Source organism: Chroicocephalus ridibundus, chromosome 3 (assembly GCF_963924245.1).
Source record: "Chroicocephalus ridibundus chromosome 3, bChrRid1.1, whole genome shotgun sequence".
Lineage (NCBI taxonomy): Eukaryota > Metazoa > Chordata > Aves > Charadriiformes > Laridae > Chroicocephalus > Chroicocephalus ridibundus.
The window spans coordinates 69932109-69957380 of record NC_086286.1 but is presented as its reverse complement, the minus strand read 5'-3'; the positions used below and the strand labels follow the sequence as shown (position 1 = coordinate 69957380).

At 40.2% G+C, this 25272-nt stretch overlaps 1 protein-coding gene across 11 annotated transcripts in view; it reads right to left on the bottom strand.

Moving 5' to 3' along the window:
• Positions 1 to 25272, bottom strand: part of PTPRK (protein tyrosine phosphatase receptor type K) — a 425922-nt gene that overhangs the window by 56876 nt on the left and 343774 nt on the right. For all 11 annotated transcript variants that reach the window (XM_063329637.1, XM_063329639.1, XM_063329640.1 and 8 more), the window contains exons 12-13: positions 19369 to 19642; positions 16372 to 16408 (exon numbers count right to left, since the gene is read on the bottom strand). In XM_063329637.1, coding sequence (XP_063185707.1) covers positions 16372 to 16408; positions 19369 to 19642 — 311 coding nt within the window. The remainder of the gene's footprint in view (positions 1 to 16371; positions 16409 to 19368; positions 19643 to 25272) is intronic.

Here is a 25272-nt window from a genome sequence, read left to right as displayed (position 1 = left end):
GAAATCTAAAAAAAAACAAAACAAACAAAAAAAAAACCCCAAAACGACTTACACAATTGGCCATTTATATTCAGGTTGGTCAACTAAACCCAAAAAAGTTATTTCTTCTTCTCCAATTAACAAAACCTATTTATGCTGCTCTAGTCAGTTAATTACCGCACTGTAATTTGCATGCCATCTCTCCTTCAAGCTGAACCTTTAAATGTCTTTTCAGGTATTAACTTGAGACAGAGCACTCCTATTTAACGGTTGAAAAAGCTGAAACAGAAAATAAACAAGCCCAGTGGTAACAAGGATCTCACACTCCAGCTATAAATGTTTGCAGATAAAGGTAATGCTTGGCATAACTCTTACTTTCCACAGTATTTTTCCCCCCTCTGCTGCTTTTACACCAGGGTAAAATAAGGTCATACCAGGTTTAGCAACCCAAAAAAAATGCAACCTACACTTACTGGCACTTCTTCACACACTTCTTTTTGCTATACCTAGCCTTCCTTATCCCCCCCCGATTTTTTACACAGTATTTCAGGCAGCTTAAGATTAAATGATTTGAATGACGGACTTGAAAGGCAAAGCACTCCAGTTTACCACTACTTTTTTTTTTTTTCTCTATAGCAACAGAGGATGAATGAAAAGGGAATAAATGACACAGTAGTCCTTTCATACCCCCTTCTTTTTCCAAGTGCATTCTTTTTCATTCCCCTCACTTTCAATTCAACCCATTCACAAAGGATTAGCATAACACATCTTTTTATGCTTGTAAGGGTTACAGCTGTAATCGCTTCACCTCATCACTTTACTTAGAAATCCTGTTTCCAGAGGAGTAATTCGATTACTCACAACAATCCAACTTTTGCCTAACCAAATAGAAATTCATTATAATGCTGTGCTGGTGCATCAGTTTACTATGAGTGGATGGGAAAATAAAACCCAGCAACATGAATAGTTGGTGTGAAAGGAAGAAAGCAATTGTCACCTAACAAAAGGCTACCAACAAAAGATAGGACAACTAGCGGAAATTCTTAGTCCCATGGGCAGGGTACCCTCCAAACTAGTAATGACCCACCTGTAGCTTTTAAAAGTCTTGGGTTGCAATTTGGCATGAAAAGTCTCTAAATTGATGAGAGCATCAGATTCCTTCCGACTGACTAGTCTTTAGCAGGTACCGGGCAAGTGTATGTAAAAACCTGGAACAGAGCTTTTCCACAGGCTGAGGAATCAACACCATCTTCTGTTGGTGGAAAATACCTGTATATGCACACATGCTAGTTCTTATAATGGCTTCTCTTGCTCTCTGCTTCTGAAATTCGAAAATGTACATGAAGCAATCTGACTGCATAGTGCTCTGGAGTAAAACTAGTAGCATCCTTAGCAACTGAGAGTGGATAAGGATAAAAGAAAAAAAAAAAATGAGGACAACTGGCATCTCCAAATGACTTCCAGTTGTCCATATGCCCACAAGCATAAATCTAAGAAAAGCTCATGCTGATTGTGGCACAGAAGGACAGCACTTGGGGCAGAAGCACAGATGCCAGGATCATGCCTTCTAAATAGAAGTAGAGCATTTTATTTTATATTATTTCTGTAAAGTGATTTGAGATGCCCAAATATAATGGGGTAAGTTCTCAAAGGCAACATTTGTTATGCCAAAGGTTTAGGAGCATTAGGATCCAGCTGACAAATCTTTAGCTGTTAGACTGGCTTAGGTCTGTTTTCAGCTTTCGGAGCCCGTAACTATCTTCTTGATTTTCAATTTTACAGATTTCTAAGGATTTCAGCACAACATATGGGAGGCATTAAGGGCATTAAGGATTTATAAATTTGTATCATCATTATAAAAACACACAAAGTCTGAAATATATTTGGGGTTAAATGCAATACATATACTACTCATGGTCAAATTAAATATTGATGTGTTCATGTCTGCATTAAGAAGAAAAAGAGAAAACATCGTGATTACAGTAGCTGTATGAAGAAAACATTCCAGACTTACTGATAAAGAAAGTAGTTCACTGCATTTACTTTAGTCTGATTTCTTTTTAATCTGGAATTTCTTTTTACTTAAAGTTGCTGCTCTTTTACATTCTTCTAGGCACTTAACCTTTACTGTGATGTGTGTGTACTTTACAGTGACTGGAAATCAATAATAATTCTGATACTGAGTCCTTTTTGTCTTGAAAAACTTAAAATATCCCTAAGACAGCATCTTTCTTCAATATTACTCGTGGGAATTTACTAATAATCACATTGTTAGATGCGAGCAGAGAAAGTGAGGACGTGGAATAAGAGCCAGACTTTAAAATGAAAGTCGTCAGAGCATATGAAAAATAGTTGGTTATTGTTATTTTGCAAGTTACTGTTCAACACATACACAGCTGCAACAACTATGCTCACTCTATACAGACTCAGTATCTGTATTTTTTCCCTTTACTCCATAGTTAAAAACCAGAGGAGAGCAATCCTCCAAGAAAAATCTCATGCTGGGACCCTAATGAGATGGCCAGTTCCAAGACGGCAATCTACAGCTACAGAGACAAACGGGGCAAGCTCCAGCATTCAGCCTTGAATCCATAACATACCTCAAGAAATGCAGCAAATTGTTCAGGTACAAGAACATACATTTTCTTTTGCATCCTGACACTCGTTGATTTGCCATTGCTCGTTTGCGAAGTCACAGTGTTAATTTTTATGTGAGCGTGCTGTTAAAGAAACGAGCTATTCTGTTTGCAGAAAAGCAGCTCTGATGCACTGTGCAGAGAGCACAGGCATGGCTAGGAAAAGTAACGCTGTACATCACAACGGAAATAAGACCTTTCTCTTTAATAAAGAACTCCCACCAGAAACGCTGAAATACCTCATATTAAACTGGACAGTAATAATAAAATGGAAGAGACAGTGGAAAGGCCCCAGCACAAACGTGAAAGCACACATTCGTATTTCATATGCCCCAGCCCAAACCAGAAACAAGTCCTCAAAATTGTTTAACCAAATTAAAAATTCATTGCAAGACTGTAAATATCACAAGCTAGCCATCATGCTTACAGAAAAAGTTAGTATTTTTTAGTGCTCATTATGATGATATCTTTCCTCACTTTTCTGTAAAACATCTAGTTAGACATTCAATCAGGAGACAAAGACCACATAGTTCTCAAAATTAATGTTACACAAATATCAGCAATAGGAAAATGGCCGAGAGTATCTGTTGACATCAAAAATGAATTTAAAACACAGCAGTCAGTTTCAAAGCTGGCAGAAGAAATGTACCTTAAATCTGTATTTAGCTTCTGGTTTAGGTTATGTTTCTGTCTCAAATATTTATACCACAGTATAATTGGTTCTAACTATCTTAACCATGTTCAAACAGGGAATTTCTACATCTTGAGAAGGAAGAGAAAAAGATAAGACTTACAGACAGCTTATCTTGCATGAGTATATTTCCCCTTTAGCCTAGCAAATGTTAAGACAATTTGTTGCAAAACTTGCATTTCTTTTTATGTTATGGCCAGCGACGGCAATGACAAAATTTGGCTTGACGAAATACTTCTGTATTGGGTAGGGCTCAAGGAGCCTCCATACATGGCTGAATGGAGTATGTTGTACAGCTGATGTGCTTTGCTTTGAAGAAAGGTTGAGCAGGCGGCTCAAACGTGAAAGGAGTAATATTTTAGGAAATGTTATCACTTGAGAAAAAGCAGCTGTCACTTGGCTTTATAGTTTTGACAAACTAGTCAAGTGTCTTTTTCAGCATACGGACACAGCCTAATTTTCCCAAATCTCATAATGAGTAATTACAGCAATCAGGACTCCATTGTTCTGGCAGCACGACCCCACCTCAGCAGTGACAGGGGCTACACCCCGCGGTCGGGTTCCTGGGAGGTTTATTGTGTGGTTCCGGCTATGCACAATGTGCTACAAATCTGCCCCAACAGATTTTCACCTCTACGGGCCGGCTGGTGGCAGACGAGGAAGGACACGCTTGCTGTTGGCTCAGGCAGCAACTGTACCCAGGTGACTGTTTCTCTTCTCCCCCAAGCTATAAGCACTAGTTCATCCAAAAATCTATCAGGCTCAGGTCCAACAGCTGGGTCAGCAGTCAGCCCTTAAATCTAGAAGCCCCACATCCTCTGACTATACTCGAAACGCAATGCAGCTATGCTGCCTCTGAAGAACAAGGGCGCTGCTGAACTTTTCTAATCTCACAAACAGGAGACGACTCAGGAGGCCTGCCATGAGCACCTGAACAGGCCCTCCTGCAGCTGAGCTTCTGCAAGTCAACCCGCTGTCCTCCAAATGCTGCAGCGCTGGGTGCCCAGGATCCATCGCGGGACGTTAGGATCTATCTGAGCACTGCAGACCTCCTTCTCCAGCAAACCAAATTGTTTTACCCAAGTAATTGTTCACATTCATCCAAAACAGTTCCTTGAATGGGTTACTCAAAAATAAAGTATAAAAGACTTGTGCTTCCCAAAACAATTTAAAAAAATACTTTCAGCTGGTTCTGTTCCACGTATATAAAATTCCACTGCCTAAATTTCACCACTACTACTCAAAAAGGGACATCCAGGAAGTTAGGGTTTCTGTTGCTCGATTCTCTGGCTGCACAAATAGATTTTGCTTTCTGAGTCTGAGAAAACTCTTCAGTTCAGTTTGAATTCAATCTATGTTAGTAAAGCTATTTGATTTGGCTAAGTAACATCATGTTTCAGAGCTTATGCCGAGTAAGCGATATCTTTTCATACAAGGCAACCAGATTATCGGCTTTCACATTTGGACAAGCATATAATGAGATTCGGTTTGCCATCTCTCAGTCCCTAGAGTGCCAGCTACTTGTGTAGAATGAGTGTTTCTAAACTCCGTTCAAAAGCAAAATAAGAACTTGGTGGATTTACAAATTAGTAAATAGCTGCAAATAGCCACCATCCTTTCCCATCTTAGTGTGCGGCATGATCTAGACTGAAACATGTAAGCGGTTGGTAGCAGCAGTGGCACACAGTTCAAGTTACTAATGAAAAATCCAATCCACTCCTGATGGTTAATATCTGATGGTTATTCATGGCATATACTGCTGTGACATATACTCCTCAATAGAGTAATCTGAAAAATCAACCTTCCTATCTGATATCCATAGTAGAATTTTCTGTAAATGTGCGAGTAGAAAATGAAATGTATTACTACATACAGCAATCATCACCTTTGACCACATTTGAGATATAGAGGACAGAGGCTCCTTCTAGATGTTTCACTGAGAAGATGAAGCAGCCAGTGTCCAGGTTTAACAGGCCAGTATCTTAAAAACCTTCACACCAGGGCAAGGAATGGTAACCCTTTCCACTGGGTGTACAAAAGGGAGTGTCATGAAAGACGAACACACGGATGGAAATCCCCATATAAACATTATGGTTCAGTGATTACAAGTAGAACGGGAACTAGCTGACAACCTTTCCAAATATTAGAATAATATCAGATACTAAACCCTTCAGGAGTAAGTCTTGATGAACTACCAGAAGTGAGAAATATTAAAAAACTCTAAGAAAATCTGTTTACATCTGGAGAAAATAATGACAGCGTGACAGTCCTTATAAAATCTGTTACAAAATGCTGAGGAATGCAGCATGGTCATTTCAAAACAGGAACCATAGTCGCAGTTTAGCACAATCTGAGAAATTAGAAGCAGATTAAGGATTAATTTGAGATTTGCTTGACTAAATACTTTCTACTGTAACGGGTCAATGAAACGAGCAGACAATTCAGATAACCTGGATGATGTTAGTGTACATAAAAATTAAGGTTCACATTAAAAATGCATGTACTTGTGCAAATCAACTGCCTTCCATACGTTGAGGGAATCTGAATGTAAATTACAGTAATTGTAGAATTCCACCCTCTCCCTCTCATGGAAAAAGAGTCATCCTTTCACTATTGCTAAAGATGTGGATGTGATAGCAAAAACTCCTTCAACAGTTCTTGCAACCAATCTAGCTTTCCTGTCGTTGTCTAGCAGTCCCAACAATAAGATGTACAGTCAGAAAATGTTTTTAAAATGTATCTTCATATGATATGATTTACGTCTTCCATAAGCAGCCCTTTGAAATGGCAGTCAGAAATACAGTAGCACCAGGGATGGAGAGAATGATTATGATGGGATGGAGAGAGTGATTATGATGCCTGTTTTCCATCAGTACATACGGATTTGGTTTTATTATCCCAAAAAGAGGCCCATTTTCATGATTCTGTGAAGTGTACAGATGTAGTCTGTTTCACTACCATATTCACTTACGCCACACACACCATTCTGATTTTATTTTGCATGTTATGATGGCATAAGTACCTATTCTTTGTCAGAGCAGAAAATCTTCAGACGTAATTTCCCACGCTGTGAACCTGATGACACGTAACTGAGGATTTGCCTTAAACTTGCCCATTAACCACCTCATTATGCTACCTCTGAGCTTCTCTCTGCATTTCAGCTGCCCACAGAAATCAGCTTTGGGCAATCTGTTGTCCAGCATGAGAACTAGGTCTGGCATAACTGGACGTCCTGTAATCTTGCTGCAGCGCTGACAATGTGACAGCGATTTAGGAGTGTAGCATTCAAGGTAACATCCCGCAGCTTTATGGCAGCAAGGCCATGAAAGCAGTGCATTGGCAACGGTTTGGATGCTCAATGTGGAGACCATAAACAGTCCAAGTTTTGTAGCCATACAAAGAATGGCAACAACTAATGCACAATCGATGTTTACTTTTATTTGAAGCCAGATGTCTCTTATTTCAGACACGCTGCTTTAATGTCCTAAATACTATATTGGCTTTTGCTGTTCCCTGCATGACTTTGCTATTAACTGTAGTGTTTTAAAAAAAGTATGCTGCTGAAGTAGCATTGCTGTTCTCACACATTTCAGGAGTATATTGTCAGCACAGACTACTGCCTCAGGATATTTTCCACCACAGCAAGGTTAGAGCAGGACCTCTTTTTCCTCTATGCTAATAGCCTGGCCAAACCACTTGGCAGAGGGGCTGAAACAGTCAATAATATGTAGTCTGCTTACACATGTGTGAATAACCAATACTCAGTCATCAGCAAAGAGCAAGTAACACAAGTCAGCAGATATGGGACCTCTGATTTAATGTTCAGGTTAAATATTCTGGCATCTATATGGTATTGGATGTGGTTACCTTTCCTGTTGACTCAACAAAGCAAATGTTAATCAGAAGTGGCAAAGGATGCAATCTATTTCGTGACCTCTTTGACAGTAAAGGGTTCTGTAAGTCCATCCTGATCAAGAACCTTTATCACCACGTCACTGTGAAGCACAGAGAATATTCACAGTCCTTTCCAGACTGCTGAATTTGCACAAAAGCCTCCACACGCTTCCAAAGTCAAGAGCATTGTAAACCACATACAGGGTCATAATTCTGTTCCTTATGCTTTGAATTTACCTTGCTACAAAAAGTGCCTGTAACAGTGCCTCCTGCTCTGACAGACAGATGTGCGATGACCACGCTATTTCTAGAAAGATCCTCTTCCCTGCAAGGTCCATCTGCATACCCTTCTGGTCAGGATCTTTCCAGAAATAGCGTGGTTAGCACACAACTTCCCATCAGAACAGAAATCAGTTTGCGCTCCTGAACTTCAGAGCCATTGTCTCCTTACACAGCTGACAAAGCATCAATCTCTGTACTCGAGTAATTTGGCAGCAGTGCCAATCAACCGTACTGCCTTGCTCTGCAACACATTTGACAGTGTTTAGGAAGTGCTACTACGCTTGGCAATGCTGCTCCTTGTTCCTAGACGACTAGCTGTAGAACTTCACTTAGCACTCTGTCAGAGATGACAAGCAAATAGTTTAATAAACCCTTGTAATGTTCATGACAACGTGGTGGAACTTCTTTTCCTTTATTTAAAAGGGTTTAATCAGATACAGAGAAACACAGTGATGCTGATTTTAGGGCCATAAATAGTTTTCATGAAAATCAGTAAGCACATTTCTGATTTAGATGTAGCTGAAGTTCTGCATTCTTTGGGCCTCATTCTTTTCTGAGATAATGTCCTGCTTGTCCTTCCTGTCCAGGTGCACAGTGAGCAGCTTTATGGCTCAAAAATATTTTGTCTTCTATTCATGGTATCTTTGTGTTAGGTAGCTGTTAATACAAGGATGGATAATTGCACAGATTAACACCTCCATGCGAAGGTGTCACATATTGATATAACATTTTATGTTTCCTTTTTGTAGTTGGACTGATGCAGCTTTGACCTTGAAGTTCAATTTCTTCCAGCAGTTTTAAACGTGACCTCAAGACCTTTTGGCTGCACCTGAAGATGGTGAAGATGACCTCCCCGCCTTGCCTTTCACCACTACTCCAGCACGCATTGCCATTTCTACCCTGCTTTCAGAACCGCTTGTGCAATTGTTCTAACCTAGGAAACATTTAAAATTATTTTAACTATGTTAAGTTAGTTCGTTTTGGTGAATCTGAGTGAGGTCAGTAATTTGTAACAGGGATAACCGTGAGCTGCTGACAGGCACTTTTTCCACCAGCTCTGTGACCACCAGCCACACATCTGTGTTCTACCTGTGTTGGCTTATATGTGATCTACAGACATCAGCTCCTCATTATTAAGGATCACATCATCAATCCGCCACATAAATGATTTTTACTTCACCAATACTAAGTTGTAGCGTAGAAAGGAAGCTGCTACTATTTCAACACCGAATGAATCCACAATGTCTTCTGTAATGACAGGGCATCAGAACTACAGGACAGGGATGCCCAGCTCAGAGCATACCATCACTACTGGAGTGCCATTCAAGCTTTCGTTACCGCTTCCAAAACAATCTGGGTTTTCCCTACAAACTTCCAAATCCACTAAATGTGTATATGTTAAAATCTCACAATCTAACGCACCGTTTCATGGAACCGGTTTCAAGCACGACTCATCAGTTTGAACTGCGGTTTCTGTATCGACACTAACAACAGCAGTAAGATACGTGTATGTAGGGCTGTCTCTGGAATCAGCAATTAGTTGCTTTATTGGGTACAGAATTCAACTTACATGTCGATGGGAAAATGTACTTTGGACTGTCAGTGTTGACATGCCCACTAATGTGGAGAAAGAGTCATTCTGGCTGAAGACTACTGACTGGATGTAAACGCAGTATTTCCTAGAGACCCCTTTCTCCTCCTGTCTTTAAAAGGTGAACCAGCAGCGTCCCTCAGTGGGGCTGCTCTAAAGCTCCGCTGCCACACAGATAAGCCAAACTCCTGTCATTCCTGGGCCAAACGAGCATGTGAGATGCCTGTGACAGACTGCTGGAGGGAGGCAGCACTCTCTGCCTGTTCCACCTCACACACTCTTTAACCCCAGGCATTGCAAGGGGACGTTTTATCCAATGGTACAGTTAATCATGATATAAAATGAAAGTGGACGCAGGCTGTCTGTGTGAAAAGGGGCTAATGAGCCCAGTCCTATCAGGTGATGATGATGGTTTACCTTCTCTAAACACTTGCAATTTTACAATGACACCAAGAAGGTAAAGGCATAAGAAAAAGCAAGTAAGAAATGATGAAAGTACAGAAAAAAGAGACTTAAAATAAAAAACCCACAATCCACTGCAGTATCAGCAAACGGTCATTTTAAATGGTCATTTTAATTGTACAAGTGAATCAAGGATTTTCTATTGCAGTGAAGTCTAACGGGTTTTGTAAAAACAGTAGATATCCACCTTTATGTCTCCATATTCTATAACAATGGATGCGAAGCATTCAACGCCCACAACCTGATTCATGAAATAATATTCATAATAGCTGAAGAGACCTAAGAAACCAGGCACCTACTAAATTATATGCTATATAGCTATATATGCTAAGATGCTGACCCTTCACTTACAGCAGGTAATGTATCAACATTCATTCTCTAATATTTAAATATAAACTAGAATCCTCTACCTGAATTCTAACTCTTCAAGTTCTTATTCTTTAGGGAACCTTCAAGGTTCCTAAGACTTCATCTGCACAAAGTATTTTGTTAAGTATCTAGGCCAAAAGAAATACTGAAACATTTCAAAATCAAGGAAACCTAATATTTATTATATCTTTGGACTCAGAACTTCTTCATTCTAATGGTTGATCATTTTAATACACTGAGATCTCTCACTAGTGTTTCCTCTTATAAACTTAATGATTTTAAAAAAAGCATTTCAAAACCAATCTAAATTTAATATAAGAAAGTTTGCACGTAATACTTAAGTCACGAAGCAATGTATTTAAAAATAAAGTTCTCTAGTAAAGCAATTAGATTTATTAATTGTATTTACTATATTTACTCATCCATGAAACTTTTCTGACCAAAACCCATCAACTACTCTTTCAAAACAGTAATGAACCCAGATTCCTGAAGACTTGGGAAAGGGGCCGGAAACTAGAAAATTCTTCTGATCGTAATTATTCTCAAATACAGATAAAATAAATGATTCAGCTCAGGCAATGTCATAAGCATAAAAAACATTAGGTAATTCAGAGTTTTTTGCTGTTGCCCTCATAAGGAACCCTAACCCTTATTAGAGATGTCGAACAACAAGTGGAAGAGAGTACTTCTCTTTGGTCCTTATAATAAAGAATGGGAAACACGTTCTCTGAAGATTGTTGTCCCATGCATATCAATCAGGCAGCTTCACCTAATAAATGCTGTGGTTGCGCTAAATTCCTTTTTACTCAAATAAAATTTTGGTAATTGAATTCCATGATTTTGTTAACTCTCCTTACATATATGAAAATACTTGTATTATAGGTTTTGTGTCTGGAAATCTGGAGGTGTCCCTCAGTGAACTGCTTTTTTTATAACCATCATCAAGTATTCCATCAAAGGATCATTCAATTTTTTTTATTTACAACCAAAGGTATCACTTATCAGAACTGGCAGATGTGGTTGCACGGTGAGCGACTGCCATTTCACAGACAAAAGAGGAAAATATGCCATGCTAATATTCTGTTTCCATCTTTGGAAAGCTCAGCAAGTCAGTTAAAATCTCTTCTTTGTAAAGATAAGATGTTATGCAAAAGACCACTGAAGTTTAAACATATTAATAGCTTTTTCCTATGAATGAGTGAAAAGAAAGATGTGACTTAGGCAACATCTGCATTCTTCTCTAAATTTATATTGCCACTTAGGTCTCCAGTGGCTATTATGATGGTACAGCTAAAAGTCATTGTAGAAGCATTGGTCCAAACATAAAAACAACAGTGAGAGAAGCTTCATTTCATATACATTTAGCATCTGACATCTTCCCTCATTTGTGCATTAATCAGTAACAGACATATCTGAGCATCCTGCTACAGGAGGTGATTTGACTTTCACAAATTTCCCTAAGAGCAGAAACATCATCAGGAACAATTTCAAGGAAATAATTATGGTCTAGACAGATTTATGACTTCTAAAGACCTAATCCAAAGCACATTAATGTCAGTGGAAGGACTCCCATTGACATCAAAGGCCTTTGGATCAATCCCCAACTGCTGTGGGAATGAATTCAGAGCAATAATGATGGTGGACTAAATGCACACTTGCAGTTGAAATGTTACCACCCAGACCTTTTTATTCCTCAAATCAGATTAAAAAGTCATTTTCTGCTATTTCACAATTGCTTCCAGATGCGCATCATCTCAAATGGCATTTTTATCCATCTGTATGAACCATAGAGATAGAGAAGTTCTACACTGCCTGAACTAATCGTACAAATGAAAACCACAAGGGACAATAATTTTAGAGGTGATGAAGTTCATGTTTAAAACGCGAAGTGAGGAACCTTGAGCTTCATTTATTCCTTCTAACTACTTTGAGATAGAGCTGCCAGGCCCACCACTTCTTTATCTACTGCCACGGTAGATTTCTTTAATTAAATTTTCAATATTTTTTTCCCTAGTCCCCTAAACAAAACAAAAGAATACACATAAATCGGTGCTAGCCTCAAACTTAGCAACACAAAAACTGTCAGAAACGTCAACTTCATATACTCTCTGCTTAATAACAGCTCTGCTGTCCCTTCTGTCCTCTAAAATGTCTATTTACATGCTAAATAATTTGAAGCATCACTCTTCTCTGACCATGTTAATCTGGTTTCATTCCCTTAGCAGTTGACAACATTTTAGACTGTAAAATAAAACTCCAACATCGTGTGCGAGTGGCAACTCATTCGAAGTTTTACACAGTCAAACTCAACTTGAAGATCAGTCATCAACATCGTGTATTACTCTGAAGTGCATGCTATGGGAATCACACTTCTTTTACTCACTCCTCTGGCAATACTTAGGTTAGGCAGCTTCAGTTATCACATACTCATTGTGATATGAGCATGTTATGGACTGGTTGGACTCTGCCTTACCAAACTAGTTTTAGGACGTTTGAGAACTTTCTTTAGGAAACTATATATAATACTTTTTTTGTCACATAATGCACATTTCTTAGAACAATTCCATTTTTCCTTTCCTCATGAATATCTGACCTATTACCTCAGTATCTGTACCCTCTCTGCACTTCAGAAAACAAGATTTTTTTTCTCCTTTTTCAGTTACTATGTGTGTGAAACCAGATTATTAGTGACTGGGAAATGCTACTACCTAGATTCAAAAACTAATGAGGTAGAGAACAATTAACTGTTGTGTTTGGTTTTTGTTTGTTTGGTTTTTTTGTCTGTTTTTTTTTTTAAATTGATACTGATCACTGGTTACTAAGAGGATCTGAATGGGAAGGAATTCAAGTTGACAGAGGAAAGCAAAATTGGCTAAAAGGATTAAAGTGGTTCACAGTTCATACATTTTCTGGGTTATACTTGTAATGGAAATGGTGCTTTAGATATCTCCTACCCGCTGCCCGTGTCACAAGGAGTTATTTTTAACCTGGTTTCCTCAAGAATCAAAGCTTATGTAAACAGACTGTGAACACGTGTGCGACTTTCATACCCTCTCGCCACATCTAATAACTTGGGACTCTCTTGGCCAATTCAGTCCAATCTGCAGAAGGGCAAAAGTCACAAAGTCATTAAATTCTTACAAGCTTTGTGGAAATACGTGTCCAGATAAAGGGGGAATCCTATTATTACCCTAAATTGAGGCCATCAAAGAATCACTCTGGCATTCATCCTTCTGCTGCAAGTACACAGGAACTGCTCAGGAGACTACTTTTTAATCTGGTGCTGTTCCAATATTTTCTTCCAGGAAAAATTAATTCATTGTGTGTATTTTAATACATCAGACACCAGTAAGCCTCTCATCTTACTCTAAAAACATTTTTTCAAGACACACCAAAAGCAGCAACATACTCTAGTCACGATTTGGCACTATCTTCTACATGAGTTCACACTTCAGCGCATGTACTTATCAGAAGCGCATGAGAACGTTGCACATGGAATATAAGGACTGAAAAGGTATGAGCACTTCAGTTTAAATTTACTGACTTCCGTTAGTTTGACACCAATAAACAAACTATTCCATCAGTTCTCAAGGGCAGAAGGCAACCCATGGGAATGACATGTGCAAAACCCCTTATGCATTAAAATACATGCAAATTATGTCAATAGGGAACTGCCCAAGCAAATAAAAAATTTATCAGGAAAATAACACATTTCAGAATATTAAATCATCGAGATTATAATTTCAGGGATATGAACTTCTCTAGCACCAAACCATGACGTTACTGCCATTATTTTTTCCATGGTTACATTTTATCAGTCCGAATATGCACAGCAGATAACACCAGATCCTCCAGCAAGGTAAAAATGAGAAAGTACCTTCGCTGGTAATACTGAACGTCACTACCAGAGAAATTTTGTCTTGCCTTTACATGCACCTTTAATGTCGTTCCTCTCCCCACACTTCGACCTCAGCTCTTTATGATTTTTAATGCCTTTTCAACATGTTCAAGGCAAAATTCAGTTTGGCTAGCTGTAGGCTGCTTCAAGTCACAGGAGATGACACAGAACCACACACTACTGAATGTGTAGAACTATACTTTATAACTGAATACATTATTTAGACAATTTTCTGCATTTTAAAAGGATACATTAGCTTTACTAGGGTGCATTAGGTAAGGTAAGACAGTCCTCTTTTCCCTATTAAAATATTACAAATGCAACCAAATGTCTCCTAGGTCAATGATTCAAAGCAAACTTACACACTACAAAAAAATCAGCATAATCAGATGAACATATTAAGTATACTTTTATTCAAGTACAACAAATTGTGGTATTATTTTTACGATGAAAACTGGGAAAAGATTTCAGTACCAGCTTTTTAAAAATGATTTAGCATACTAGCATAATTTGTTTGAGAGGTATGAATGCATGTGACTTTGAAGCGATGACTCCCTATTACACGCATTCCATCAGAGCAAGGGAAAGCATTTGCTCCTAATGTTGCCTCCCCCCACATTTCACATCTATCAATTAAAACAAAGTCAGAGAAAACATTTTGGTTTTCAGCTCCACATCCAAGGGGTATAGTACCAACATAGCAGGCAACGGAGTTACTTCAGGAAAACTCGTCTTTAGCCAGAATGGCAAAGGCAAGATTTATGGCATGACTAAGAAATGTGCTACTCATTTCCCCTTTCCTTCAGCCTACAGCCATTGGGGTGCAGGTGACTGTTACAGCAGATGAAGGCATACAAGCAACCAGCAGGAATATTGCTCCCACAAACATTGCTTTGACATCAGTGGACTGAATATGGTTCAGTAAAACTAATTTCCCTGTAAGCCAGGTGAACTCCTTTCCCATTTTGTTATTACTATCCGGAAAATTATGAGAGAGACCACTGGTCTCCTGTCCCTCATTCCATATTTATGCACCTAAAGGCGGCTTACAGGAAAGATGGGGAGGGACTCTTAATCAGGGAGTGTAATGATAGGACGCGGGGTAACGGTTTCAAACTGAAAGAGGAGAGATTTAGACTGGATATTAGGAAGAAATTCTTCACTGTGAGGGTGGTGAGACACTGGAACAGGTTGCCCAGAGGAGCTGTGGATGCCCCATCCCTGGAAGTGTTCAAGGCCAGGCTGGATGGGGCTTTGAGCAGCCTGGTCTAGTGGGAGGTGTCCCTGCCCATGGCAGGGGGGCTGGAACTAGATGATCTTTAAGGTGCCTTCCAACCCAAACCATTCTGTGATTCTGTGATATTTGTGAGCCTTTCAAGACTCTCCCTTGACTCAAATCCTAGTGATACATGCTTGTGGTACACAAATATTTGTTCATGCAAATATATTTTAATTCAAACATTTAATCTTGCCAGGTAAAAAAAAGAAAGATAATTCTGATGTACTTTTCACAGAAGACTTAGCTCACAGTTTTAATTTCCTGTTTTTATTAGCCTACCTCACTTGATGAAAATATTAACACATCTTGAGAAGTACATTTTATTTTCTGGTTTCTCAAGAAAACACTTTGTTGCTACCACTCATTAGAGGCATCAGCGTTTAATTGGAACAAGTTTTAAATTGAAAGAAGCGATTGAAAAAAAAATGGTGCTGATGTGCCACCGCAGTACTTTAAATGCCTGCTTGCTCATATCTAAAGTTGTTTTTATGCCAAATATCAATATGCAATTAGAAAGAGACAATATAAGTAGTGCTGGGCCTCTGCAGAGTACTCTTTCAGCATTTGTAAGCTCCTTTCTTGTTTATGCTGCTGGAGTCTATCAAACAACTCTCTTGTTGACACAATCAAGCAACCAAAATGAATGGCTACAAACACAGTCAAAGCAAGAGATAACAATAAGCAGAACAACTAAGTCCTCATTTGAAGATAAAACAGCATTTTTGAGTGAGCAGTATGTGATTAACCCGCTGTATGTGGGGTCACTATGATTTATTCTCAATACTCTGCAGCCAGTCTTAGCCCTGGGCCTCACTTGCTATCAAAGACATGGGCCTTCCTCAAATCAACCCTCTCCTATGTTTAGCTAACACTCGGAGCTCTTACTTCAGAAAATTAACTGTCATGTCCTTCATTTAATTATTTCCACCCCTGCTTGGAAATAATTGTTAGTATAACAGGCAGTTTAACCAAGTGTGCTCTCAAGTCTCCAGTCCATCTATCTGCCATCTGCAATGCTCCGGCAGCCTAACAGCAGAGCTTGAAAACCAGAGACAGGGAAAACAAAAAAAAAAAAAAAGGAGTGCTTATTTTGTTTAAATTCTGAGTATTGCTAGAACAGTACCCTCTTGGCCCAAAACCGAAGAATAAAAAGCAGTAGCCTGTTACATTTTAAGACAATCAAGTGGTTCAAAATACAGGGACAGTACTGACTTTGGTTCAAACATCTAATAGCAATGCCATATTTCATTAAAAAAAAAGCTACTTTGTGTGGAGGGACGAGCCTCTTACCTTTTGTAGCTATTCGAACACACTGAGTTTTGGTTTCCTGTTGAGGAGGGAAAAGTAAAGAAAACAGTCAGATCAGGTTGCTTTTTCTTGCCCTGCCTACTCCATAAATTTGTCCTAGATCTGCTGATCAGCTGGGGCAACCCAACAAGGTGGCTCAGGGCTCTGGGCTTAGCAGGGGAGGAGGCTGGGTGATTTTGCCTTTACAAAAGCTGGATGAAACCTAGACATTGGTCTGTACTGTCCAGGATAACGATGAGGAGAGGTGCAGGACAGCCTAATTGCAGCAAAATTTCCGATTATTCAAATCAAATGGAAATCATGCCGTAAGAATACAGAAAAAGGGTGCAGTGAAAGAAAAGGGGAGGACTGGTGTTCCTATTTATGTTATGGCACAGAAATCCTGAGCCAGTGTTGACCTCCAACAGCGCTGTGCAGCAAAGAAGGAACATTTGCTCAGCACTGTCTCCAAACGTACGCCTTGCTGCATCCTGACAGTCGTGAACAGAGTCACCTGAAGCACATCAGCAACGCACTCCCTCACGCTTCTGAGTGTGGAATGAGCCCAGATGTAGCCCAGGTACCCTCTCACATACAACACAGTTAATCTACAAACTATCTAATCTGCCCAGGGAAGACAGCGATTTGACTGCGATGTGCTTCAGAAGTTGCACATGCAAAGACAATTTGTATGTATTTTACTTCCCCTCCCCCCTTCAGAAGTTTGGTCAGCAGTTGAAACGAACAGAGAAATGACTTGGTTATGCACAGTCTGGACAACTTGAAAAGAAGAGGGTCAGTCGTAAATGGGTTTTCTGACCTTTTTGTACAATGTGCAGTCATTTTAAAGGCAAACATACTGAAATAGCATAAGGTTGCGTGAGAGGATGCAGCTGCTGTTGTATTAGATCACTCTAAACAATATTAGCATGTAATTAGAAAATGCAATAATGACAGTTTCATTCTATAAAATATGCTCCTTTTAGTTCTGCACCCCCCAGCACTCCATCCTCGAATACATCCCCCTGGGATCTCTTTTCTCTTGAAGATTCCCGAGCACCAGGTAAAATATGTTGATGCTGTTTTGTAAACACAGCTTGTAAAGAACGAGAAAAGCTGTGAGTTGAGGCCTCCCGTAAGTGTTCCATAAAGACAATTTTTCAATCTAAATGCAAGCCCTGCAAAGCTTATCAATATAATCTTACCTAATTAGCATTCTCCCCATTTACTTGCCCACATTTGTTCAAAATGTCTGTGAAGATCACAGAGTAAACCTCATCCCAACCCTACAGTGTACTTCAGAGCATACTTTGCTTACCCTTGACTATTTTGGTGATCCCACTAATTTATAGTAAAGCACTTGTTTAAATATTCTGCAGCTCAGAGGTTATCTTACAACCACTAAATCTCTGTCCCAGCAGAATGCAGTGCAATCCTCCCAAAACCTCCCCCCAAATCCCTCTAGGAAGAGAAATCTGATCCAAAGTTTTAAATTACACCCGAGAAAACCATTTTAGGATTAAACTCTTTCACAAACTGAAATCAAGTTGAAGCAAAAAATAACGTGTTTTTCCCTCATCTTCTACTTATCTGACAAAATGTAAAGGTCAAAATAAAGATATATTTTGCATTTAATATTTTTATTTTACTATTCCCTCACATTTATTTCTTAGGGAATGAAACAGATTTCCTTACAATTTAGTCTGTTGGGAGCCAACAAAAGCAAAGGGAATTATTTGTACCAGGTGAGGGAAAGATGGATGAGTGTCTAGCAGTTACCGTTCATTTTGCTTTGTTTGCTTCATACAGATCTATAGATAAGAACTAAAAAGAGGGAATGGTTTCTCCTATCAGAAAAAGCATGCGGTTCTCAAGCAGCTCCAGTACAGTTTCATTCGCTCCTGCTTCGTCCCCATTCTGAATTGATGCATATGCAACTTTCATAACTATGGGTAGAAGGTGAGATTCTCTTCAAAAGGCCCCAAGGCAAGGCTGCCTGTTAGCTAGGGTTTGTTTAGTCACCGCAAAGACCCAAACGTAAGGAAGGGTACACATGGCTTCTGCTCCTTTCCGATGGCTCTGCTGCATCTCAGCAGCTACCGATCCAGCTGTCCTTTCCAGTTCCTTTCTGGCCTGCCTGGACACTTCATATGGAGATTCCTACGGACATATTGCTGCAATTTCCTTCAGTTTTCTAAACCATAAATCAAAATTTTAAATTTTTTAATATCTGAAGCTTCTTTGCCTACCACGTTTTCCCCTCCTCGCCAATCATCTTCCCCTCCCTCATTTTTCATTTATGAGAGGAAAAACCATTCCGGCGCAACAGCACCAGGCTTGCAGAGACACAGTTGCTCTTTCCACCTGGAACCTCCCTCCCTGGCGCTTTTCCCCCCTTCCATAGGCATACAGCAGCAGCAGCCAGCAGCCGAGTTAAAAATGAAACACCACGGAGGTAATGAATGTCAGCAGCAGCCACACTTCTACTCCTGCGCAGCAGTGGAGCAAGCCTGAAGTACACCTTTGCAGAGAGGCTCTCCTAAACACGGTGTGGGCCTGAGGTTGCTTTTGACCAAGCAAATTGTTACTTTTTATTTGACATTCAGTGCCAGAGTCTCAAAAAGTTTGCAGGGTTCTATTAGCCCGCTGAGCAGCGCACATTCTGTTTATCCCGCAGTAATTTACTCGTCTGAAGTGCGCCAGTACTGACAGTTGGGGAAAGGGCCGTGGATGTTATTTACCGGGAAGGCAGAGTCACAGCACTGAAACTACTTCGCTCGGGCGATTACTGCGAGGTGTATTGAACTCTTGTCCAGCAGCAGTTACTATGATGGAAGGGCGGTGTGGAATGTGAGCAGCACGCTGCCGTGCTGTCACGTCACGGAAGGGATTACAGCAGTGCCACTGCCAACACCTACTACGTCCACCTTTGACAGTCCTAATTGTCACCATGGGCATGTCTTTGACTCCTTTCGGGAGAAAGGTGTGGTTGGCACTTACCTTCTCAACGCTGCTCATGGCCTGGAAATAGATGTTGTAGCCTTTCCGAGGAGCCAGCGGCGGGTTCCAGAAACCCTGGTAAGTCCTGTTGTCACCCACGGTAAAGGGGGACGGCTCCGGCAGGTTTCCTGGGGGCAGCTCAGCCGCAAAGTAATACGGCGACCCTCCGCTAAGAGCGGTCTGGTAGGTGACGGGGATTTGGTAGCACTCCATGGCGCCCGTTTCTCGCTTTGTTCGGTGCGGGTGCAGCTCCTCAACAACAATCTGGTAGGCGCTAGTGAGACAGAGGAAAACCAGCATAACTTTAAGGTCACCTGCCTAGGGTCAAACCTCTAGTCTCATAAAAATATTAACCCAGTTGCTTTGTGCAAACTTAAAAAGAAAACAAAGAAAAGAAAAAAGGAAAAGACAGCAGATGCATGGATGCAGAGAAGAAACAAAGGCTTGAAATATAGGAAAGCTGTCTAATTCAGCCATTGGAAAGAAGCAGTATCCATTTTTTTCAGGAAAAACAACAATACAAATCTATACACAACCTCCTAACAATGGTTATTTTTTCTTTAAGGCTTTTTTCTTTTGAAGAAACACAGGAATTAATCTGACTTTAAACTACAATGGATTAAACTCTTGGCTAATCGAAAGCATCTGAAGTTAGCATTTTCCTTTAAAACGATATTAAAGAAAAGTGAGCTTCAAGGCCCAACATAATGACTGCCTCCGGGCTGCGCTTGAAGCACCAATTTGCAGTTGTCATATCATTAGAGACAGAATGTGCTGACAGGCTTCTCCACCTCTTGACCTTGTTGTGGCTTCTATCTTGGCTCAGAGCTACGCAGATCTAAAGTACAAGTGACATGCTCTAATACAAGCACAGATGGACAGAAATCTGTCCATTCCACCAAAATAGACTGCCTCATTCCTCTACAGTTGTCAATGATAAAATGTTACAAATTGCTGAAGCAGATGGCATTCGGCCTATTAAAACACCATCCCAAACTCCCAATAACTCTCTTGAAATGGTCACTTTTCAAAATCACCCGCTCAAAATAGAACAGGTAATCATAATTCTTTTTTCCTCCTTTAGGGGAACTACCTAACTGCAGGATGTCACTGACTCATTATCAGCCTCCTCTGCTCCGCAGAAGTGCAGAACTTACATACTGAGAGCAGGAGGCAGTTCTTCGGTTTATAAGAAAAAAAGAAAAGAAAAAAAAGTTCTGGGGTTTTAAGAACTGTAGGTATGCATACTCACATATACACACATGTGTATACATGCACACAATTTCTCATTTATATGCAGATACCTTCAAGAACCTTATGAAAGTTTAGTAAGAAAATATGCCTAAGCATATAGATAAGACCTGAAGCTATTCAATTAAACTGGCAGAACTGCCCGTCTTGGTTTTGTTTTAAAGCTTTCTGAACAGAAAAAGTAAAATTGAACAGAGTTCTCGAAGCATCACTGCATTGCTGCAGGGACTCTGAAAGGCAAAGACAAAGACAATCCTCCTCATTCCAGAACTTATGGGGCAGCATTAAATTATTTTGTCAATTTTCTCAGCTACTACTGCCCAGAAAACCCAATAACTGTAGTGGCAGAGATGAAGTATGATACTGGGGAATGGAAGAAAGGAGGGGAAGAAGTGAGAAATTAGTTTCACGTTTTTCTTGAGCTGAAAGAAGTTAGCATCCCCTTTTCGTAGCACCTAAAAAATCAAGGAGGAAAGCCTCTTCCCTTTCAAAGTCACAGCAGTTTTGAAACTCTAGGTAAAAAGAAGAACGTAAACCAAAAGATGATTATCTAGTTCCAGGGATCTCTGTTTCTCACAAACTGTCTGTGAACGGAGCTTGGTTATAAATCACCTTCTGTGGTAAACTCTATGTATTAACTATGTCCAGTTAATGTGGCCTGCGCCAGCAAATCACTTCCACAGGATCCCTGTGCATCCAGTATCTTTCCTTGAGCTTCCAAATTAATGTACTAGCAAAAAAACTCCAAAGCATTGATATTTTACAAACTGGACAGGCTGTAAATCATTAAAAATAATTTTTGTTTATAATGTCCCAAGGGAAGAAATGGCTACCAGCATTCATTCCCTCCCTGTCCTGGCCCTGGACTCAGGCACGGTTAAAACCACCGCTGCCGAACTGGGCACTACTGGGAACACTGGCACCGCCGCATCTCTGCTCCCTCCCTTCCTGCAGTCTTCTCTCGTGAGCTGCCAACGGATGGGGACCGACACAAATTCTGCTCTCCCAAGCGCCAGGAGAGCAGGAAACTTGTCATCTGCGACAGCCTGCCAACCAAGGAAGAGACAGCCAGCAGGGAGAGCGGAAGGACAGTGCGACGCCTGCATGTGACGGAGGCAACCGGCCCTCGGAACAGCCCGGGTTGTCACACGGCTCACAAGCTGAGATCCAGCACAGCTACCAAATTAACCCCCTTTTTCTCCCCCACCCCCCCGCCTTTTACAGAATAAGGGGCAAACAAACAAGGCATCTTTTTTTTTTTTTTTTTAAGGCACATCTCCTTTTTAAGGGTCAAGTCTCTTTGGAGGCCGAAACAAACCAAAAAAACCAAAGATGAAGGGCATGAGAGTTAAATATTAGGAAAGTCTCTTTTAGTAGCATTTGTTAAAAACACACAGTAATTTTTGAAAGTGATATAAAAGGTATGGCAAAATTTTAAGCATGAGATCACAATAAAACATGAAGCTTCTGAAAATTTTAAAAATAATTTACATAAAATATGCTTCCAAAAATAATGCTTTTAGGGCCTCTACATCTGAAAAGCTAGAAAATGTGGAAAATAAGAAATATATATACACAGTAGCCATCTGCATTTGTACAATTACTTTTAGTTAAAAAAAGAAGAGCAAATGACAGAAAATCTTTAGAGTTTCTAACGAGGTTTTATTTTTCAATTATTTTTAAATGTGCCCGTTTTTTTTTATGTGCCTGTCCTCTTTGGAAAAGGAATCTGGCAGTACTTTTCATGCAACATTATAGGCTAACAAGACACGGAGGAATACAGTCATTTACCTCTGGGCCCTTTGTGATACCATCTGTTTAAACCCATTTACTAAACACTACAGTGGCTCCAAAGCAGCACTGTTACTCTGTGTACACGAAATAGTGGTCAGAAAGGAAACCCTGCTGTAAGATGTGAAGAAAGAAACCAAAGTTAAATTTGCAACTTGAAAAGCAGGGTGTTCACTGGCTGCAAATGTGGTCTGGTATCAGGCTATTAGTAAAAGTTTAAAGGCTATGTACTCTGCCTATTTTTGCATTTTTACATATTACTAATCCTAGCTTAAATTATCTTACATTTTCTATACATTTTTTGAGTAATGGTGAGAATTTAATTATTGAGAGAGCTTTCTTGTGACTGGAGCTGAGAGAATTCCTACAATAGCAATTTTTTCCAGTTTTGCTAACAGCAAGGAAGGAATAAAAGAGAAATAATTAGGGTGGAGTGGAAAACCTAGATGACAATATTCCTTCTCCCTGATGACTAAAATAAATTCTGAGCTATTCTGAAGAGTAATATAAATTTCACAACCCGCTACATAACTCATCAGGATCATAAAGGCCAAACAGTTGTCTGAGGCAGCCAGGGAAGCAGACAAAGTGTTGAAGAAATAACAGGTGAAGAGCTCCTCAGCTGAGACTTTGCATGAAGAAATCATTTCTTATGTCAAAAAACTTTTTTTTTTTTAATGATGAAAACCTGCACAGTACCTCCCTATTGACCAAGATGATTACAAACAGCCAAAGAGGAGGCCCCTGCTCAGATCTTCCTTTTCACCCTTCCCTAAAAATTCAGGCTCCCAAAGAGGTACAGCAGCGGTGAACGTGGTGTTCATACTTCAGCCCTATTCTGATTAGGTTTTAACACCAGCTAGAGATTTCCTTCTATGCGTCTAGTGGAGACACAGCGTCCTCTCCTTTGACAGGTGCCAGACTGACTGACAGCCCAAGTTACAACCCCAGCTCTTGGAATTCTGAATGACAACTAAGTTTTAGCTGCTCCCTACCATGATCCACTAATGAGAACAACCTGATTTTGCATAGGAAGATATAAGAAAAACACTTTACTAATCAAATAAAATAAATTCAGTCATTAAAAAGTTGTCTATGCTGATTCTGATATATGCTCTTCATAATCCTCATCTGCAGGAGGATTTGAAAACAAAAGATTGTTTTGCTGGTGCAAAACACCTTTGGAAAAACTACAGTGACAAATCACATCTTCAAATGAACCACTGAGGCACCATTGATGCTACTGACTGGGATCTCATCCATGGGATTGACGGTGAAACGGTACGTGCTTCACAGTGAGCCTGAGCCATCCTGCCCCTGTCTCCCTTTGCATTTCTAGTCTGTAATTTGCTTTAAAATTTCAAGAGGCCACAAAAATGCTAGAGATTACACGATAACACTTGACAGGGAAGATATGATTAGAGTCATGTTTAAACTGTGATGACTATGGCATGTAGTGTCTTAAAGAAATGATTGACAGCCACACATAGATTTCACTTGAGTTAAGGAACATCTGTTTCCTGGGGGGCTGTGCTGATGGAGAGGCTGAGGTACAACAAAATCTGACCACAGTATAATTCTGTTTGTAAAAACAAGAGAGTATCAGACTAAGCTTTTTTTTTTTTCTTTTTTTTTCCCCCCTTTTTTCTAAAACAATGGACCTACAGCTATTAAATAAAATCACCTTTTGACCATCTACAGCTCCAGGGATTAGAGGACTGGGTGCAAACAAACCCTTTCAAAAAGCCAACTGTATTCTTCAGTTTCAGGCTAAAGAACAGCATTTGAGTCCCTTCTACTCAATCACAGCTGCAGGCACGGCCATGCGTTTTTTCCCACCTACCTAGTAACACTCATTATGGCAGTAAGCCAGCTTGTAGTGGAAACACAACTGCAGTGTGGATGGAGTGAAGCTTCACTAAAACACATCATAAAGTTTAGCGAAATGCATTGAATCAATTCAGAATTTCGGCGTGATACATTTATCTCCCCTGTTAAGAAGCTGCTGAAAAAATAACCTGACTGCAATACGCGTAACTTCAGGAAAGGGAACGGGACCGTGTCTTCTGCGTTCCCCTGGAGAATGCTCCTCAGTCCACGTAAGGAACAAAACACCTGCTTTATTTTAAGAATAAAGCCCATCTCTCTGGTTATGGTGAAGGACTTATTTCCTTGGCCTCATGATGTTAGAAATTCAACATAATCTTTAGGTTTAGAAATTTAATTAAAGTGGAGAGGGAAGATGGGAGACAGGAAGAAAGACATATTCTTTTATAAGAACATACTCAAACAACAGTTATTAATACTCTCTTCAAACCATCCCTATCAAACTATCTATTAACATCTAGTACATAAATCCTTTTTGCCACCTTCATAGGCAAAAATGACAAGCTCATGCCATAGAACTGAGGATGCTGTAAGGAAAACAGAGAGAATAAATGTGAGGTGGTGCGCTGCCGGTTTACCCTGCGGGGGTTACTCACCTGCCAGTACAGTGCAGAGAAACCAGAGCTCCCTGAGCTAGGTACGACTAACGCTCCAGCCACGGCCCAACTCACCAAAGAAAACCCCCAGGAGAGAAATCGGGGATGAGAGACTGACCCCCCCACCACCCTTAGGGTGCGTGGCTGGACCAAAGGCGGGAACCCACTGCTGTCTGCACAAACGTGCCACAGAGAGTTGCTGTAGAGAGGATGTGCACCACCCTCAGCAGCGCCCGGTGGTGTCGGTCAGGCGTGCTCCAGGAGACCCTACGCACCAGCCCCCGCGGGGGACCAGGAACATGACTGAAAGGATTTGGCCCGGATTAGATGAGAGATAGATATCACGTTTCTCAAACAGGGACAGCTTGGGATGTGGCCA